General features: G+C 31.4%; 5 protein-coding genes across 6 annotated transcripts; 2 read left to right on the forward strand and 3 right to left on the reverse strand.

The window, feature by feature from the left end:
• Positions 1–340: 340 nt before the first annotated feature.
• On the reverse strand, positions 341–1414 carry LOC106100657 (putative SERF-like protein). Its single transcript, XM_013279608.1, has 3 exons — positions 1183–1414; positions 647–761; positions 341–433 (listed from the first exon to the last, which is right to left on the reverse strand). Exons 1-3 carry the CDS (start codon positions 1187–1189, stop codon positions 352–354), a joined length of 204 nt encoding a protein of 67 aa, XP_013135062.1. The 5' UTR covers positions 1190–1414; the 3' UTR covers positions 341–351.
• A 269-nt stretch (positions 1415–1683) lies between these two features.
• Positions 1684–5993, forward strand: LOC106100655 (protein N-terminal glutamine amidohydrolase). Its single transcript, XM_013279606.1, has 5 exons — positions 1684–2061; positions 2155–2308; positions 2923–3071; positions 3379–3503; positions 3713–5993. The coding sequence occupies exons 1-5, from the start codon at positions 1946–1948 to the stop codon at positions 3820–3822; spliced, it is 654 nt and encodes a 217-aa protein (XP_013135060.1). The 5' UTR covers positions 1684–1945; the 3' UTR covers positions 3823–5993.
• A 1096-nt stretch (positions 5994–7089) lies between these two features.
• On the reverse strand, positions 7090–10020 carry LOC106100464 (methionine aminopeptidase 1D, mitochondrial). 2 transcript variants are annotated; one of them, XM_013279328.1, is made up of 6 exons: positions 9650–10020; positions 9345–9558; positions 8789–8980; positions 8606–8713; positions 7549–7702; positions 7090–7322 (listed from the first exon to the last, which is right to left on the reverse strand). In XM_013279328.1, the coding sequence occupies exons 1-6, from the start codon at positions 9694–9696 to the stop codon at positions 7132–7134; spliced, it is 906 nt and encodes a 301-aa protein (XP_013134782.1). In that variant the 5' UTR covers positions 9697–10020; the 3' UTR covers positions 7090–7131. The 2 variants fall into 2 exon arrangements, with proteins under 2 accessions (XP_013134782.1, XP_013134781.1); XM_013279327.1 differs by having other exon boundaries at positions 7091–7322; positions 9822–10020.
• Positions 10021–10149: 129 nt separating this feature from the next.
• Positions 10150–13321, forward strand: LOC106100451 (cyclin-dependent kinase 10). The gene is made up of 8 exons (XM_013279309.1): positions 10150–10307; positions 10378–10493; positions 10598–10670; positions 10852–11026; positions 11143–11345; positions 11502–11729; positions 12299–12517; positions 12869–13321. The coding sequence occupies exons 1-8, from the start codon at positions 10298–10300 to the stop codon at positions 13054–13056; spliced, it is 1212 nt and encodes a 403-aa protein (XP_013134763.1). The 5' UTR covers positions 10150–10297; the 3' UTR covers positions 13057–13321.
• Positions 13322–13749: 428 nt separating this feature from the next.
• LOC106100517 (PR domain zinc finger protein 10-like) lies at positions 13750–16839 on the reverse strand. Its single transcript, XM_013279385.1, has 5 exons — positions 16587–16839; positions 15653–16401; positions 14589–14777; positions 14258–14366; positions 13750–13932 (listed from the first exon to the last, which is right to left on the reverse strand). Exons 1-5 carry the CDS (start codon positions 16722–16724, stop codon positions 13825–13827), a joined length of 1293 nt encoding a protein of 430 aa, XP_013134839.1. The 5' UTR covers positions 16725–16839; the 3' UTR covers positions 13750–13824.
• Positions 16840–19751: the final 2912 nt, after the last annotated feature.

The raw sequence follows: 19751 nt of genomic DNA on the forward strand, positions 1-19751 counted from the left end.
TAGTATACATACAAATCTATTCAGTCAAATGAAGACTCGTAAATGCTATGTTAATGTTACCTTTAATTACATTTCTTATCACCCCCTCGTAAATCAGATCATATTTCTTCTTTATGTGACTGTTAATACATCTTAGACATACTTTCGCATATTCTAACAAAGAAAACAGATAAATTGATTGGATTATTTATTATAGTTGTTACAGCAGAACCCAAGTTTTTTTTAATGGAAACTTATCTTAATTGATTGCTTCTGTATCACTTGAACAATTTTACTTCTGGTTAACAAACCCAAGTATCCAAAGAATTGTTCATTTAATTCAGCAGTCAAAATTTGTGAATTGGACAAACTTTAATGTACTGATTGCTTTCTAGCGCCTTGGTCCTCTTGTTCTTCTTTTTTTCTTTGTTTCTCTCGCATCAATTCAGCATCTCTGTAAATATATGTTTATTTATATATTAACAAGTGATGCATTAAAGTAACCCAAAACACAATCATTCTCATTACATTTTTTTGTTCAAATATGCAAATACCTGCAGATGTTACAGCAATACAAAAAGTTTGCATAAAGTTCATTTTTAGAAATACACATGGTTGGCACCTAAACTTAGATTATCAATATCAGTTCAAGTGAAATTATAATAACCTATGTTTCCTTTCTGAGAGAGACATTCCTGTTTTCTCACTTGCTGTTTTTTTCTTTTGCGCTTCTTGCTGCTTCTTTTGATTCTTGGCACGAGCCAAATCTCTCTGGTTCCCGCCTGCAATTATTTACATTTTGAATTTACAGTTTAGGTTAGAATGAACTATTATAACCTTGAAATTTATTACTTTAACATGATATTTTGCAACGCATCATATTATAAAGTACATTACCGAATCTTGTTTCTTTACAAAGATTGGAATAAATTTCAGATTTCTTAAATAACAAAATGAACACGGATTTGATATTAACACATTCAAAAACAATTAAATGTTTACATAATGTAGGCGTCACTCTCAAATGTCAATCTTGTCATAGATACTCATTTGCACATCTCTCGAACATTCTATGAACACATTTCATTGTATTGTACTTAAACACCAGAAAAATAAAAAGCAAACTAATATTGTATTTGGTACACTATGATCGTCAACTAAGCAAACGTTTCAGTGAAGGTATTTATTAATAACTTTACTCACGGGTCATTATGGTTTAGGTTCACTGTCACAAAAAGTAAAAACTGAATCGCAATTTAGGATAATGTTTATACAAAAGTCCGGACGATACGCTAGTCCGGCCGAAACCTAGGACAACGCACCGCCCTCCTTGTTGCCAATTTGGAAAGGAACTTTGGAAGCAACTAAAACAGAAGAACTGGCTTAAACAAAGCCACGACCAGCTGGTTGCACCACTTTTGCCATAAACAAGGTAATACCATAGAGTAGAGTGTGAAGGCCCATAGACACACAGATTATACTAAACTATACTACTGTATATTCTTAAAAGAAACTTTCAAATCCTAGTAAACTGGAAAATATTTGAAAAAATAAAATGAACCATCTTTAAACGAAAACTAAAGAGTATTAACTTTTATAAACGAAATAGAAAAAAATACGCAGGGTAAAATCCGTCCATGCTGTCATGTTGCTTCGGTAAACAAACAGTAAATTTTTACTAATAGTTATAATCTCTAAAGACTCAAAATTATTACTGCAGCAGAGCCGAGCAGAGGGAAACTCGAGAATTAATTTAGAAAATAAACCACAAACTGTGTATTAAAAATACAGAACCGACACAACACATTTTATACTCTACAATTCAGTTGACTGAAAGACTGAAATGAACTGAAAGAAAGACTGAAATAGACTGAAGATTTAACTTTGATTTAACTTGATAGAGAGCGCCAGTTGAGCGCGCTATAGCGCTTTTCATCAAGTTTTCATTTTCTAACAAACTGTCAATATGTCGGTCAGCTCCCAAAAGCATTTAAGTAATAACGAAAGTAATAAAAAGAATGACAAAACACTCAAACCACTGTTTCCAAAGCAAGCAGAATGTTCATATGTGTCTTGTTATTGGTATGTAATTCATTACTTTACTATATTGCTACGTAACATTTTTTAAGACGAATGAGTATATAAATTCTTTTGTTTGTTTTGCCTCTTAAATAGCGAAGAAAATGTGTGGAAACTGTGTCAAGATGTATCAATTAGGATACCGGGGGAATTAGACAGGTGCTTTGTGGTTTTTATTTCAAACCCTTGTCGTACGGTGCCGCTGTGGAAACAAAGGGCAGGGCGTGAAGAGGATCGCCTTGTAATATGGGTACGTATAGACAAAAATTGTACTTTATTATTATTTCCACACTAAAAAATAGTACTAATGTTAATTTAACCCATAAATTAAAAATTTTGCGATTTTATATTGTTGTTTTAGAGTTAACATGTTTGTTCCTAAGTGATATAAGAACATATTGCACAATAGCTATCTGCATGATTAATTTATTTTGACCCTTGAAGACCAATATTCTTGATGTGTTCATGATGATCAAATCATTTATATAAATCTCCAACATATTATGTATTGTAATTACTTAAAAATGAAGACTTAAATTGCATGAAATATAAAAACTGTAGTAGAAATGTATTTTCATAGTTTTGTCATTTCTTTTCATAATTTGTATAAGTGTACAATCTATCCAGTTAGAACCTATTTTTGTCTTTGGAATGAGTTGCTCTCTAATTATTTCCAGGTCACTAGATGTGAATGTGGATCAGAGAATAAAGTAATGTGAATGTATTATGTTGTGCAGAGATCCATTGTAGTATTTTTTTAAGCTTTTATCAAAAACTTTAAAAAAGAATTTGTAAATTTGTATCTTGCCTGTTGATATAATACATCCTTAAATTGTTCTATGTAAATGATTTTCTATTTTCCAGGATTACCATGTTATATTTTTGTACTCATGGGACTCTAAGACTTGCCTTGTTTATGATCTGGATTCAGAGCTACCATTCCCTACATTCTTTCATAAATATGTCACAGAGACTTTCCGCACCGACCAAGTTCTGAAGTCGGACTTTCACAGGTAATAACTTTAATTCTGTTTTCTTTTCTTTTTATTTACAAATGGTAGTGTTACATAAAGTTATTATGAGTAGTGAAACATACTGATAAAGTTATGCTCAGGATGAAAGTTGTTTATGTAAACACCTGTTACTGGCTGACAATAATATTGTCTATGGATTTATTTTGTGGTAATACTAAGACATGATCTTTGGCATATTGTAATACCTCTTTATTTTATAATCCATTGGGCTATTGTATGTTATTGCTTCTGTTTATTCATTACATGTGTGATGTAAAAAAACTATGTCTCTATTTTCTTGACACAGATTCTTCCGTGTGGTTCCTGCGAAGCAATTTTTACAGCACTTTGCTTCTGATCGTCGGCACATGAAGCGGCCTGATGGCTCTTGGATTAAGCCTCCACCACCATATCCTGCCATATGTACAAGTGGTATGTACCAATAATGTTATAATTATTGTTTACTAATGTTAATATTTTGCACAAATACAAATAGTAATACTGTTTTTAATCATGTGGTTATGTCATTGGATCGATAGAAAAGCATGATCGGCCAAAGTGTTTGGCTTGGGACATTATCAGTATCACATAATAAAATTATTGTCCATAAACAACAAATACAATTTTGTCTCTGGTTCCAGTTTCAACCCACAACTTGGATGAATACATCAACATGGACCTGGGAATAGGTCCTGGCCAAGTATTTAATTTGACAGATTTTGTACACCGTTTTTACAAAGTTGAAAAATAAGTTTAAAGTCTAAAACTTTAGATAGCCAATTTGTTTCAGCGATTGCTGGGTTTTTGTTGATTATGTTTTAATAATCTTTGTTAAGTTTTTATTAATTTGGTTTCCATTATATGTTGGTGAACTATTATTAAATTATTTTTATTATACAATGTTTGTAAAATCCAATTTTTAATATTAATGAAAATAATATCTTTGTTAAAGCTGAATTATGCTAAACATTCAAGAGCTCTTTTTATGTAATCTTTAAAAAATAACTAATCAATTTCTTTTGCTATTATTAAATATTGGATTTCACAGATATGTGTGTTTGAAATCACATTGTGATATTATTTGTTATGGGCATTTATTTTAAATATTACATTCAAAATACATTTAAATACACACACATTTAATATATTACATTCACACACCATGAAATGGTTTTGCACAATACATACATAGATATTTAATATTACAGAATTATATGCTTTATGATACATGTTTCTATGTAGGAATATACTTAAGGCATATAGCCTGATGTTATTCTTTTACCTGCATAGAAATATTATGCAAATATTTGATATAAAATACATTTTTAATATTCCATACTGTTACAGCTTTATGATAATCGCTTAGAGGAATTTATGAAATTAAAATTTTGAACATGTTATTGTTGCTTCGTTGTAATGGTTTATGAATGATAAAAATTCTTCATTTTTATAAATTCAGAATTGTCGACATAGGTATAAGATTAATTTTATTTAAAATTAAAGTCCTTTTTATATATTAAGTAAACAAATTTCTAATCTCAGAGCTTTCTTTGGTATCTTATAACCTCAAGAATGGTTTGAGTGTGTTGTGCTATTTTAAGCAGAATGATTTGACTATAGAGTAATTTTTTGTTGTCTTTACATTAATATTAACTGGATTTTTTTTTACATTTTTAATCCTAGTACACCTAATAATGTCTACTGCATCTCAACTCATCTTTACTCAAATGTATTTGTCCTTTTTATATTTTATTTTTTACGGACTTTCTAATGCGTGTATGAACGCGATCAATTAACGCCATTGTAAAAACTGTCAGCTTAATTTCTCATTTGAATAATAGGTGAATAATTTCAATGAAAACTTAAACTTGAACAACCTCGTTAATTGTAGTCGCAGGTCGCGTGAGAGACGAAGGTTCGACTTTATAATGGTTTTGTCGCGTTTTAAGTTCACCCTTATGCATAATAGCACGCACCTACACAGTGGACATAAATTGGATGTGAACACGCCCTAATGGAAAGAATTTTGAAGTTCTTAATTTAAATATGACAAAATTATTGCGGGAAAAAAATTGGGGTTATGTATGCCACTACAGTAATAAAGAATAAAAGACAATTAACATAGAAGGTGGATGTTTTGTATGAATGTGTGAGGTTATGTTGTGTGACTGTCAAAGATTAAACGCATGTAGTACTGCATTAAAAGTAAAAAGTGTGGCCTCAATTATGAAAAAAGTCTCTGAAATAAGAAATCGTGAATAAGTCCAGTTTGATTCCCTGGTTAGTTATTTTAGAATTTATTGGGAATGACAGAGCGTAGAGTTTCGACTCAGTAAGTGCCATTTTAAAAGTACCATACAAAAATGTTTCTTGTAGAACTGACAAAGTTCGCTGGAAAGAGAAATCCTCGCTCTTAAGGATCTATAGATTTTTAATTGGAGTTGAGTACCTGCTTTTTATAAAAAGTACAAAATTGTTCATCTTCTTCAATATGTTAAAAAACTACGCTTATTTTAACTTTTTAAGCGATTATTTGTCGCATTACATTTTATTTTTAACTCATTAACCATCTGACGTACAAATTATTCTTTAACTTATAAGAGTGAGTATAAAATTTTAGTAGGTTTTTGAACTTTACCTTAATTTATTGGAAATTATACTTTATACTTGATTATATAATTATATTATACCTGGTTAATAAATAACGTTTAAGTATAATTATTGTAATGTATATCGCGAGGTAGCTTTTGTATGTTGTTAAATCTATTTCATAATTTTGTATCAACTTTTTATACACTCTTTTTAACCTTCCCTAGCACCACTAGAGTTAATTGTGAACAATGTTAAACTCGTAGCGTTAATAATTATGTATTTAAATATTAATATTGGTTTCGCGTATATTTGTAAAGATTAAAAATTCATATTGGAATATTTAATTACAAAAATAATTGATTTATCATATCAATATTTTGCCTTGGACATTTAAAAAAAATATAACATCTGTCGTGTGACGTCTTCTTTATTATACGTTTTTAATTATTTGAATTACTATATACTAACATATAACCCAAATATTTTTAAATTAAGCTACTACTTTATAAGATTTAATATATAGCATAATTATATTCTTGCAAGTTACGGTTATGATGCATTTTAAATTTTAAAATACCGTGTTAAATACGTAAAGAAATATATTGTTAATTATATAATACTGATAAAAGCACAAAAACAATAGGTTTTGTTAAAATATTTAACCACATTCTATTTTAATTAAAATATAATTTTTACATATTTTCTGCAGGGTTTTTGATCTGTGTTCAAAGTTAAATTCTTACCTCCTAGTCGAAATATTTTAGTGTTTTAATTGAAATTTATTACACCTGTATTTTATAGTTGTAAGCCTTCTTCCAACGGTTGCTTTGAAATGTCTATTAGTAACCTAAGATCTAGTCATATTTATCTCTTTACTGTAATTAAGAAAGTTTACCAGCACTATCATTCCGAGGCGTAGCTGGATGCTATATGGGACCAAAGTTTATAACTCATGGACGTGGTGGGGTCCAGTTTGCAGCGAGAGTCCGGGGCCGTGCGGATGTCCCACTGGTTACGCCTTTCTCTATACTATTCACTATTCTAATTCAATTGATACCTTCCTTCTACGCCTTTAAAATATCTATCGACTGAATGCTAAGTGATAATTATTATGCTTGTGCTTTTAATGTAAAGTTACATGTTTTAATTTAAGATCTTATCAAGCTACAAATAAAACGATGTGCTAATTTGTAGTTTTATTTTATTTACATGATATAACGTTTTGGTATCCCTCTATTTTTGAAAATAACACACATTAAGGCGAGTACACACTTGAGTAATCCAATATTCAATTTAATATTCATATTGTTTCTGTTGTTTTGTATGTGGTATTTGATAATTTCATCTTTTGACTGGATAAAATTGAGGTGAATTATTAAAACTTGTGTTTGGCAATTCTCACATTTGTAAAAAGAACAAAATAAAAGAACGTTTTTAATATATAACTTTATTGCAATAAAACTAACATTTACTTAGTTAAAATCTCAGCACCATCATCAGTGATTAAAACAGTATGTTCAACTTGTGCAGTCCGTGCACCGTCCTCAGTCACCACTGTCCACCCATCTTCAAGTATGACGGTGTGCTCACTTCCATGTGATAGAACTGGCTCTATTGTGAATGTCATACCTGGCTTCATCAGACCGGGATATCTGTTCACTAAAAAAAAAATATTTTTAGGACAACTGTATTTTATAATAATTTTGCAATTACTGAAAACTTTCCCATTTCACAAAACTGAGCTTAATGCAAGAAAATTATAAATAAAATTTGAATTAGCAAATTAATACAATGGTGTAAATTATATTCTACTGTTTTTAAACCTATAAAAATCATTCTTATTTTTCAAATTGTGCTGAAACAAGTTCTTGTATTTTTAACTTACAAGTATGGTATATCTCAGGAGGACCATGAAAATATTGTCCAATTCCATGGCCTAGAAATGCAGGTAACACAGTAAGACCATTTCTTTTCGCATGCCTGTTTATAACAGCACCAATATTACAAAAAGGTACATCAGGACCACAACATTTAATTCCCTGAAAAATAAATACATTTAGGACAAAATAGAATGCTTTAAGAATATATTTACCTCGGTCAAGTAATCACACAAAATGACTCCGCACACAAGGAAGTCGAGAGAAGAGTAGCTAAAGGCTGGAAAAGATACTGGGGCTTCAAAGAAGTCATGAAGGACAAAACATTGCATAACAACTTAAAAGGTAAACTATTTAACACCTGCGTATTACCAGTCCTTACGTATGGTTGTCAAACATGGGCTCTGACCAGAAACTTGACGAACAAACTCGCAAGTTGTCAATATGCAATGGAGAGGAGTATGCTCAGTAGTCGGAAATCGGACAGGCTAAGTAACCGAGCAATAAGAACAAGGACAAATGTTACAGATGTAACAACCAAAATCAGAAGACTGAAATGGCGATGGGCGGGACATATGATACGAGGACACAATAAATGGAGCAAGACTGTGACACAATGGTATCCTAGAATGGGTAAAAGGAGAAAAGGCCGGCAAACAAAAAGATGGGACGACGACATTAGACAAGTTGCAGGAGTAACATGGAGTAGAGTGGCAAGAGAAAGAAGCGAGTGGAAAAGGTTGGAGGAGGCCTATGTCGATTGGCAAACAGATCTACAACAAATAAAAAAAGAATCAAATCCTAGAGTAATAATAAATGTATAGTAGTGTATTAGTAATAAGAAAAATGTACAAAAACTTTGTAAAATGATCTGAATTAAAGGCTATTTTATTTTATTTATTTATTTATTAGAATGCTTTAAATTCATATTAATCAATTCAGGATACATGGACTGATTTTCTAAGAAATAAAGTCCCAACATAAGTTAATAAGCCTCTTTCGTGAAGAAAGTATGGTGTCAGTATCAAAAATTGTTTGTAAAAATCGTAATGTTTAAACACTTACAATATCTAGACATTCCTCTGTGATATGAACAAGGTGTTGTCCTTTATCATCAACATTTCCAATAAGAAATGTTTTTGAACAATCTCCATGATATTGCTTGAAAAATACCTAAAAAAGATAATCATTTTGTGATAGCTCTTTTAACCAAATAAACTTGAAATATACAAAAGTTTTTAACCTTACTGTTATATCTACATTAATGATGTCACCATCTTGTAATGGTCTCAAATCAGGGATGCCATGGACAGCCACATTGTTAACAGATGTGCAGACACTCTTCGGGAAGCCTTTATAATGTAACGGTGATGGATAAGCACCAGCTTTAATAGTTAAACTATGAACTAACTCATCAATATCATCTGTTGTCACACCTGGCTACAATTAAAAACAAAAATCTGAAAATTGCACTAATATTTTAATTGAGAATCAGTCACCAAAGGACCAAATATGAACATTGAAATTTAAAAAAAATGGTTTATTAAATTTTTATTATGCTAAAAAAGGAATATATTATATTAGGCCAAATTGTGTCATTTTGCCGACCACTGGCATAGATATTGGTTTATTGTAAATAAATTTATACTTGTACAGAAACTTCACAGAGTACCAAGCATTATGGATTGCTATTGGGGAGAGGCCTTCAATCAGCAGTGGATGAGCTTAGGCTGATATTGATACATTTGAAAACTTTTAATATTCAAATACTATTCATTAATTTTAAATAAATTACAATACTCACTTTGATGTATGCATGTAGTTGATTTAAAATTGAGGCTGCTAATTTGCAACTATTCCTCATACCACTTATTTGGGTATCATCTTTTATTTCAGCTAATTTTGGTACATATTCTGTAGTTTTTAATACATAATCAGGTCTTATAATACTGGCAGGTACTATTCTACTTGGTGATGTTTCTACAGGCACAACTTTTTCATAAACTCCAAACCTCATTCTACAAGTGAAAACATAAATAATCATATAAAAAAAATGATTAAATTCACAAGAGAGACATGTGGTAATAGCTTATAGTTGAAAAAACTTACAATATCCGTTTTTGGACCCGTGGATTAAAAAATTTTGGTAGTCTCATTATAAATTATGTAATAACTTATCTATGTAAATATCTTTTAATAGTACATTCTTAGTATCAATGGATAACAAATTTGGCAGAGCTTATATTATTTTGAATGACTCAAAACTCTTATAATTGCTTACATATTAGTTCTCCATAAACGGCCAACGGCAGTAATTGCTTTGTTAGCATATTCCATATTTTATAAACTGGTAACTAGGTTTTGATTTCAGAGTCTGCAAGTTAGTTTATTTCATATTTTTAAAAGTTTAATTATCACACTAACGTTGTTTAACTAAATAAAAAAAATATTTAAAACACCGAACGCCTGCTTTTAAAGAAATGTCAATGTCATCTTGGACTTGACTTTGTAATTTTGACAATAATCCAACAGAATATAAAAGAATTCGCAATGTCCACTTGGCGTCTATGGTCCAAGTCATAGATTTTACAAAAGCCAAAAGTTTTTTAACTACGTCTATGGTAACCGGGTTGAGTTATCAGCCGGGTTATTGTTTTTCATTGATTCATAAAAATTGAAAACGATATTGCTTACAAGTTACTTTACAGTTCTACAAAGAAAATAGTCGTTTCTTTGTAAAACAATTTAAGTTTAAATATGTCACAAAGTAAGTATAAATTTAAAGTATTGAATGTGAAAATTGTTTGTATGTTGTTTGTTTTAAAATTAACTTTTAGATTCTGAAAAACCATCTACTCAAGATGTTGTGGATCCGACTGGCCCAGCAGCCCGCAAAGGTGTTCTTATATCGTTTAGAACTGGCAAAACCATGGAAATTCCGGAAAAAGATATAGTATGTATTTGTAATCTAACCTAAGTTGTAAGAGTTAAATTTACATTATTGATGTTATTAGTCTTGTTATGTGAGATGTGGAATATAAACATTTTAAAATTTAGTTGGGAAGATGCAGATTTGTTGGAGAGTTTGAAAAGTTAAACCGGATAGGAGAAGGCACTTATGGTATTGTCTGTAAGTATAGTAAATGCTATTTAATTTATTACATCAGTATTAAAATTGAAATTTATTTTCCATAGAGTAGCACATTTTTTATATACAGTATTTTATAATTATCATTCATTAATCAATTATTATATGAGAATCATAACTATACATATAATATTTTATAAAATATTCTTAATTGGCATTACAGATAGGGCTAAAGATAAACTGAATGGCAATATTGTGGCCTTAAAGAAGGTGAGGATGGATGTAGAAAAAGATGGATTGCCTTTGAGCGGCTTGAGAGAAATACAGGTATTAATGGCTTGCAGGCATGAGAACATTGTGCAATTAAAGGAGGTTCTAGTAGGCCGCTCTTTGGAAAGGTTTGTATTATGTTTTAGATACCAGAGCTATGGCACTATTTTTTTGTTTAAAGAGGTAAACAGTGTAATGCCTTATTTTAATTGATTGGTGCATGTATAATTTCTTATTTCGGCAGCATATTTCTCTCAATGGAATATTGTGAGCAGGATTTGGCATCTTTATTAGACAATATGACATCTCCATTCACTGAATCTCAAGTCAAATGCCTGATGCTGCAAGTGCTCAAAGGACTGAAGTATTTGCACTCCAATTTCATTGTGCACAGAGATTTGAAAGTGTCAAATTTACTACTGACAGACAAGGGGTGTGTTAAAATAGGTAATCTTATTTTTACTGTTGTTTTATAATATTTTTCTTTTTGATTTATCTCTATTTTATAAATTTATAATTTCAAGTTTAAAAATATGTATGTAAGTGTTAAATTTAATTAGGAATTCTATCTAAGGGTCAATAAAACCAAAAATATGTTTTTAGCCGATTTTGGTTTGGCACGTTGGTTGGGTGCTCCAGCGCGTAGTGCTACGCCTAGGGTTGTGACATTGTGGTACAGAGCACCTGAACTCCTACTGCAGTCACCTAAGCAGACACCAGCTCTCGACATGTGGGCTGCGGGATGCATCCTCGGAGAACTCTTGGCAAACAAACCACTTCTACCAGGAAGGACGGAGATAGAACAGTTAGAGTTAATAGTGGACTTACTGGGTATGTTTCTTGGTTAATAAATTTTCAATTGACATATTATTAAATTTGAAATTTTCTTAGGTTATAATTCCTTGCTTTTAGTAATGGTTTCTCACTATTTAACACTGTCCTTTAAATTCAAAGACTTGTAGTGCACTAGAATAAAAGTGGTGTAACAACATAAAGCGTAATTTCTCTCATCTTTTAAATACATTACATATGTCCATATTTATATAATTACTAAAAAAAATCCTATATTCTTCTCCTTCTTATAGTGCCATCTTCCGAAGTTCGTCGATCATTAGGGCGACTTTCGTTCTTGACAACGCGGCTCTGAAAAGTGAACGCGTGCTCTTTCCATACCACTGGCGTAGGTTTTTGAGCCAGGACGTTCTTCTTCGCTTTCCGTAGATCTTGCCTTGTACTATATTACTCAGTAATAACATAGCTTTTAAATGATGCAAGAATTTTTTAATCGACCCAGTAGTTTTTTAATTATTTCAATACATACAAAAATACCAATTTCCTCTATGTAATAATAATAAGTATAGATAACATTTAATATTATCTTCTAAATGTATTTTTTATAGGAACTCCATCGGATGCTATCTGGCCAGAGTTCAGTACACTACCAGCGCTACAGAACTTCACTCTAAAGCAGCAGCCATACAACAACCTAAAGCAGCGGTTCCCCTGGCTGTCGGCCGCGGGCCTGCGCCTACTCAACTTCCTCTTCATGTACGACCCCAACAAGAGGGCCACAGCTGAGGAGTGTCTGCAGAGTTCTTACTTTAAGGAACAGCCGTTGCGTAAGTACTAACACTTTTTTTTTTTTTAGACGGTGGTATCTCACGGACAAGTGTACCAAAATGGTTTAAAATGGTTAAAAATTAAATTTGTGAAAATGTAGCAAAATTCTTTCTTATTTATACTTTGTAAATTGAGATATGTTTGTAGATGACGGTACTAAATGCAGTATACTTAGCGAACTTTTGTATATCATTTCCCCTTAAAAAAATCACAGATCATTGAACATTCATAAAAAGACCACCGAATAAATGTTAGTGGTTAATAAAGAATTTTTAAAATAAAAAGTATTCAAGTGCAAAATTAACTCCAAATATATTCTTGGCTAAAATAAAATGTGATTATTCTTCCAGCGTGTGATCCGAAGTTGATGCCGAGCTTCCCACAGCACAGGAATATGAAGGGCCAGCAGAAGCCCCCCAGCAACCAGCTCAACATCCCCCTTTCTAACCTCAACACTGGTGCCAACGACCAGACTAACAACCTGCCTGCTATCTCAGACTTACTTGGATCGCTTGTTAAGAAACGCAGGATCGAATAAGAGTGTACAGCGTAACTAAGTATTCATACAAGATTTAGGGCTTGTCCCACCAAATTGTAAAAACATATAAAATATGTGATGGAAATATCGGATTTTGTTACCTTATCTGACAGTGAATCACTTTTATGCTATCTGAAGTGCTATCAGCCAGTGGTGGGACAGGCCCTAATTTTTTTTGTATCATTTTATGTGTTGTAATTGGATGGGATTTGAATTTTCTTTCCAAATAATTATAAGAATAAAATTAAAACAGTTTTTTTCATTACTATCCCTGCTTCATTTTAAAGTACTGCAAATAAAATTAGTTCTATGAAAACCCTTAATTTGGCGGAGTTTTTGGTAATAAAAAAATTATGTTAGAAACACACTATAATTATAATCTTACGTATTTTTCTCTAAACTAGTTCAGATTTTTCAGTTCGTCACAAAAGACCAGTGATTCTCAAACTCTTTTTTGTTGCGGGACATATTTAACGATTTCAAAATTTTGGCGGCACACAAATAAATAGATAAAAAATATTTACTTCAACACACTACATATGATAAATGGCTTATGACATAAAAATATGCAAAATTTGGCGGCACAGTGGTTGACAAACACTGCATTAGACACTATCGAATCAGGGGTTAAAGCCACCTAAGTTATGGATAGATTTTTTAAGGGTAGTGTTTAATTTAAATAGTGTACAAATGTATAATTTAATAATTTATTTTAACATTGTCATGGTACACAGACAAGATATTACAATTGTGTATTTCCCCTTGTCGTTATTCTGTTGAGTAGTCGTCGTCGCACGAAATTTCCAAAGCTTTGTAAAATTTACGATATTTTTCCGCCTTTGTTGTATCGCTGCTTTTCACCTTTACCTTATCTTTCTGAAAAGGTTATTGTGTATTAAACAAAATTATATCAAAATAAACAATAGATAAAGATTGCAAAATTACAGCTTTTAGCATATTCTCGATCTTGACAAATATTTATTTGTATTGCATATAAATCATTGTAAAAGCAATATAAGTCACCTTTTCTATGCTTATATTATTTGTATTTTTGTATGGATTGTAATAGCTCAAAAACTACTGAGCCGATTTTAAAAATTCTTTTACCATTACAAAGGTAATTTATCTATGAGTAATATAGGCTATTTTTTCATATCACGGGCGCGAAGTTGCGAGCAACATCTAGTGTTTAAATACCTACCGATTCTTTTTCTTGTTTTTCAATGCTTCTCAAGCTTCGAAGACAATGTGAACAGAGTATCAAGTCTTCCATATGATTTATGGTCTTCTTTCTATGATGATGTTTTAGACTACAAAAAAACCACAATTTTTATAAGTATTTAGACATTGCTTTACGTATATAGTGCGTTGAGCGCTCCCCTATACTTAGGGCTGTCAACTTTAATTAACATAGTTTGTTTATTACCACTGTGATCCGAAGACATCGACTCTTGAAAGCAATAAAGATCATGCAAATTCAAAAATCTGGCAACCCTATACTGTGGGAAAACATAGTAAGACGTAATACATACACTTTAGCACAATAGTCACACTGTGACTTATCTGTACGATGAGTGATAATGTGCTGGCCCAGCTCACGGTACGTGGGGAACCGCTCTTCACAATGCGGGCAGTTCAGCCTTCCTTCCGTCCGCCCACCATTAGTCTCGTGTTCGATCAGCTCGTTAGATGTCTGGAAGTTTCGATGACAACTTTTGCACCTGAAAATGGCCAATGAATATCTTAGAATTCCTAAAATTATAAGTTGACATCCCTAGTCTTCAGACAACTAAACACGAGTTTTAACTATAGACATACATAGATAATATTGATTTAACATGAATTAAAAGTGCTAATTTATTACGTACTTCTACTTTTTTCTAATGATTCTGGCTCCTTTGGGTTTAAAGCTAACACACTTTTAAATCATTATTAACAAAACATTTTTGAGAACGTTACAAATTTTGTGTCGTGCGTCTAATATACGATTATTTTTACGGGAACTTGTAACGTATTTAAAAAACTATGAGGAACAGATTAAGTAGTCAGTTTCGCTAAGTTAAGGGCAGGACTTAAAGATTAGTGGCACATATCAGATGGACAATCATCGAGTACATAATAATTAATAGAAATTTATGAACACTCGGTCTTACAACTCGTGTTTTTTGTTAGTATTAAAAATGTTTAATTTCTATTACTAAATAGTAGCAGAATTTGAGTTAAAAGGTAAATCTTTATTTTATTAGATTTTGTAAATTCTTAATATTAGATTTGATTTGCGGTTTCACAGGCAAAAGCAAAAATTTTTGTTTTTACATACCCGAAATGATCTTACCCAAAAGTTATAAACCCCAAATTATTTATACGGGCTTTTTAACCAACTCAAAGTAGATATAACATAAATATAAACAATTTAGTCGTAAAGCCACATACCAATTTAGTCATTTAGATGAAAAGTAATAAATAATACGTTTAATTTTATAATTAACCTATTTTTAATCATAAAATTAAACTAAACGTCACAATTAAACGATACTATAGATTTATATGACATATAAATCTTTAAAATTCGTATAAAAATATGAAATAAGCTTACATAAATATGTTTGGTTGAAGATGATATGCCATATGTTCAATTATTTTCTTAGGATAGAAATAATGGAACTTTTTATCGCAACACGTAACGTATCCGGGGACACCGTGCCTCTCTTTGTAATGTTTCATCAGAGATCTGTAATCGAAGCCCTTCCCATGGCAAATGCAACATTCCATTTTGTAAAATAGTGTGATTTGTTTGTCTAATTCTGCACCTTGCTTCGCTGGTCTGCCATCTATTAAAACTATTGGATCTAATGTATCACATGTGTTAATGCTATTTATTTCTTCGCTGACTTTTTTCGGGACTACTCTAGTTGGCGATTGCCGTGATCTGATACTTTTAACAGGCTTTGGGGAATGTACAAGTAGCGACGTATCCACTCGCTCCGCTTTTGCAAATTCTTCCAACGGCATCGCTTCCATGAATTTCATCTCTACGGGTGATTTCTTTTTATGTTTTGTTGGACTTTCGCTTCGTTGTCTTTCTGATGGTGTTGATTTAGATTTAGGTTCTACTAAAACCTCTTTATTGTCATTTTGAATATTTTGTGATGATAATGCTTTGATTATTGGATGCATCTTCTTTTCGGGTGCTGGATGTAAGTGTTCTTGCTCTTCGCGTTTGATTTTGTGAAACTCTAAGAACTTTTGTGTTTTTTCTACTTTCACCGAATATAAGTGCAACGAAGCCACTTGTTGCAGACAATCGTGGCATATTGCTTTAGGAAGATTATCGTCAGTACGAATCTGTAAAGTTTTGTATAGTTATAAATTTATTAGAAACGACAATGCAGTGATTATGTGTTTATTGTGGAAACCATATAAAAATAGTTTTCGAGTTTTCCTTTCATCAGACGGTACAGTGCCGCATTCTCAAAGTAGTTACTTTATAAAAGTTAAGCAAAGGAAGTTGTTGAGTTTTACTAACGTACCACTATATTGAAAAGATTCTTAATCTTGCGCTTCGTTTCAGCGCTTAAGGGTTTTAACTTTATGATATCGTTGCACAGACATAGTCGACATGACAATTCGCGCACTATAGTTTTTTCTAACGTTGAAAAATCGTTCATACTGTAAATTTAAACACAAAACTATACTCATATGATTAGATTTCACATTTGTTATTTTGATTTCAGTTGCAGTTTTAATTTGTCCATGACAATGTTACGTTTTTAATAAATAAATCAATATTACTTTGGCATAATATGTCAAAATATACTGCTCTTTGTGGACAAAAATGGCCAGTTAACATTTCACATACGTTATGATATTGTAGCAAAATAAAACTCTGTAAACCTCCGATCAGTTTCCGATTTTAAAATATCCAAAATATAAATTTGCAAGTACAACACAGCATCACCATCATCATCATCATCATCATCATCATCATCATCGTTATCCTACTCCCGTAGGGTCAGTGCGACAAGTTTTTAACCTCCACGTAACTCTATCACTTCTATTGACTTTCCAGTTTTATCACCATTCAATTTTAAATGAAACGTGTCATGTTCAAATTCTTGGAGATTACTAAAATCGACTTCGGTAAAACATGGAAATTGGAAGTAAGTTTTAATAGCTTTACTTATAAACATTTTGTGTTTAAGATGGTTTGTTTTCTTTTACTATTTAAGAACGATTTACTGATTAAAAGTGAAAACTCAGACGAGACTTAGCAATAAGTGAAAAGCAGAAAATGTAATCTAACCTTATTACTTATATTTATATTATAAATGCAAAAGTTTAGATGGATGGATATCTGTTAGAAGAAAGGGCCTAAACAGTTGAACGGATCTCGATGTAAGGTATTGTATTGTAAATTCTAATCTGTGGGCAGAGAAGAGGGCAGAATTGAAGTGTTTCTTATAAATTGCATTGTTATTTGTAATATCGTAACAACAAAAGTAAAGTAATAGATTGTTAAAAGCTTTAATTATCAGAGAAATTGTTTTTACAATGTTGATCTTTCTATAACGTCATTATAACAAATTGTATTTCACTAAAAGCTGTAACGTACTCTTAAAAGCTTTTGCGTTTATTATAGAGCGTAGTAATAATTGAAATACCGTATGGTGTGTGTTATTTTATTGAATTTAATTTGTGGAATTTTAATTTTCGCTCCGAAATTCAACAATTTAATTTGCATCCTAATTTATTACATAAACGAAAACGGACGTTATATGACCTAAGGAATTTTGCAGTAAAACCGTAAATATTCTTCAAGCTTTATGATTTACTGGCTGTTGACGCGCCTTCGTCTGCGTAAAATTAAAAATTAATTCAATACATACAAAAATACAAATCTTTCCTCTATATATTAGTATAGACTAAGCTTACGCATACAATGATATAACTTAATTTCTTTTTTTTTTATTATAACTGAGTATATAATAGTTATTGTTTGTTCCGGTTTATTACCAGGCACAGTTTTTAAGCTCTTTCAAAAGTTTTATCAGTGAGTAATGTAGGTTATATGTATTTATTTATCAGAACGATGTTGGAACGCGTACTCATATGGAAAGGACTGAATTTTAATATTTTAATTCTATAAATTACCCTAACGTCGGAGTTACGTTACATTGTTAAAGAGATCGCTCGACTTATCGGCTTTATGAATACGATAAGCCTAAAAAACAATTAAGAGGATTAATTAAATTAATCTCTACATCGTAACGTATACCGAGAAATGAGAGGATTTTAATGAAAAATAGTTCTCATAAGTACAATATTATTCAAATTAATCCTTTAAAATCTACAGGTCTTGGGTTCAAATCCCGCCATGTACCAATTTTTCGATTTTTCGAATTTTTCATATGTACATAATTTACCCGACGTTCTTACGGTGAAGGAAAACATCGTGATGCAACCTGTACATATCGGCGAAGAAATTCAAAGATATGTGTTAAGTCAACCAACCCGCACTTGGGCAGCGTGGTTGACTACCTATAGCCTTGTCACCCCTTATTAGGGTAGGCGCCGAGCCCCTCGGTTGGGACGTATACTGAGCTGGTGATGATGGGCGGGCTATAAATTTGAATGGATTTAAAAATAATAAAGGATAACTGTGAAAACAGAAAGAAACAAGAAGAGTTTTGTAGAGATATTTTTAAATTGAAAATGTAACAAAAGCAAACTTATACTCAAACTATTGGAAATATTTCATTTTTCCGAAGATCTAATTACATTTAACACAAGTGGAACAGCAAACGATAAAAAGATAGCAGACAATGATGTACGATGGCTTTTTCATGCTCGCGTCGTTCAGACATCCTCCCTATCGATGTCGCAGTTTCTTTGCCTCGGGCACTCGTGGGCTAAAATTTAAAGAAAAACGTTATAAGCATGTAGCTTTTTAAATAACCTATTTTTATCATACCAATGTTTTGGAATACTGATGCCGCAAATATGTTTGCTATATGTTCTGTACTAATCTTATAAAGTGAAAAGATTTGTATTTTGGGATGTTATTATATATAAAAAATTCTTTCACCATTAAAAAACTATGTTATCAGTGAGTAGCATAGGCTATAATTTTATTATATTTTTAATTTCACGCAGATGAACGCGCAACAGCTAAAAGAAATGTAATAAATAACTTAAAATATACATTGTTATCTGTCTGTGACAGTAACTAAAACGAAAATTGAAGTTAATATTATTAGTATTTGGGTTTAAACGGGTACGTTAATCTTTATTATAAATTAAATAAAGGGACAAATTTATAGCAAAAGGGGCACTAATGGAATAATAAGTTTTTAATTGGATAACTGGCTACAAGGTCTTTAATAGACAAGTTCACGTTTATCGTATAGTAAATGAACACTTTCATTCTAAATTTAACAATATTTATTATCTAACGTCGCGTGAATTATCTGCTTACATGGAAAATGTATTTGCTCTGGACTTAATCGTGTGTCATCGTTCATCTGGTCAATGGAGTGCTTTGTATTAGAGTCGTGGTATTTTAAAGAAAGTGTTATTTTACAAATTAAAGCACTAGTAGGTTATATTTCACCGTGTTCAATAGAAATCTGTGCGTCACTTACTAATTTCATTTTTATTCAATTATCTATTTATAAAATTGTATTCTTCCATTTCGA

Source organism: Papilio polytes, unplaced genomic scaffold, assembly GCF_000836215.1.
Source record: "Papilio polytes unplaced genomic scaffold, Ppol_1.0 DF824047.1, whole genome shotgun sequence".
NCBI lineage: Eukaryota > Metazoa > Arthropoda > Insecta > Lepidoptera > Papilionidae > Papilio > Papilio polytes.

Bases quoted from the DNA above. Each gene is read 5' to 3' on its own strand.
- LOC106100657 (XM_013279608.1), bottom strand. The intron at 434-646 runs GTTATTATAATT...ATATATTTACAG, and splicing joins CTCTCAGAAAGGAAACATAG to AGATGCTGAATTGATGCGAG.
- LOC106100464 (XM_013279327.1), bottom strand. From the start codon at position 9,877: ATGGAATATGCTAACAAAGCAATTACTGCCGTTGGCCGTTTATGGAGA. The intron at 7,703-8,605 runs GTAAGTGTTTAA...TTTATTTTTCAG, and splicing joins CAGAGGAATGTCTAGATATT to GGAATTAAATGTTGTGGTCC. The intron at 7,323-7,548 runs GTAAGTTAAAAA...TTTTTTTTTTAG, and splicing joins TCCTGAGATATACCATACTT to TGAACAGATATCCCGGTCTG.
- LOC106100655 (XM_013279606.1), top strand. From the start codon at position 1,946: ATGTCGGTCAGCTCCCAAAAGCATTTAAGTAATAACGAAAGTAATAAA. The intron at 2,309-2,922 runs GTACGTATAGAC...TCTATTTTCCAG, and splicing joins AGGATCGCCTTGTAATATGG to GATTACCATGTTATATTTTT. The intron at 3,072-3,378 runs GTAATAACTTTA...TTCTTGACACAG, and splicing joins CTGAAGTCGGACTTTCACAG to ATTCTTCCGTGTGGTTCCTG.
- LOC106100451 (XM_013279309.1), top strand. The intron at 10,671-10,851 runs GTAAGTATAGTA...TTGGCATTACAG, and splicing joins AGGCACTTATGGTATTGTCT to ATAGGGCTAAAGATAAACTG. The intron at 11,027-11,142 runs GTTTGTATTATG...TTATTTCGGCAG, and splicing joins GTAGGCCGCTCTTTGGAAAG to CATATTTCTCTCAATGGAAT.
- LOC106100517 (XM_013279385.1), bottom strand. From the start codon at position 16,724: ATGAACGATTTTTCAACGTTAGAAAAAACTATAGTGCGCGAATTGTCA. The intron at 16,402-16,586 runs GTACGTTAGTAA...AAAACTTTACAG, and splicing joins AGAATCTTTTCAATATAGTG to ATTCGTACTGACGATAATCT. The intron at 13,933-14,257 runs GTAGGTATTTAA...TAACCTTTTCAG, and splicing joins AAAAACAAGAAAAAGAATCG to AAAGATAAGGTAAAGGTGAA.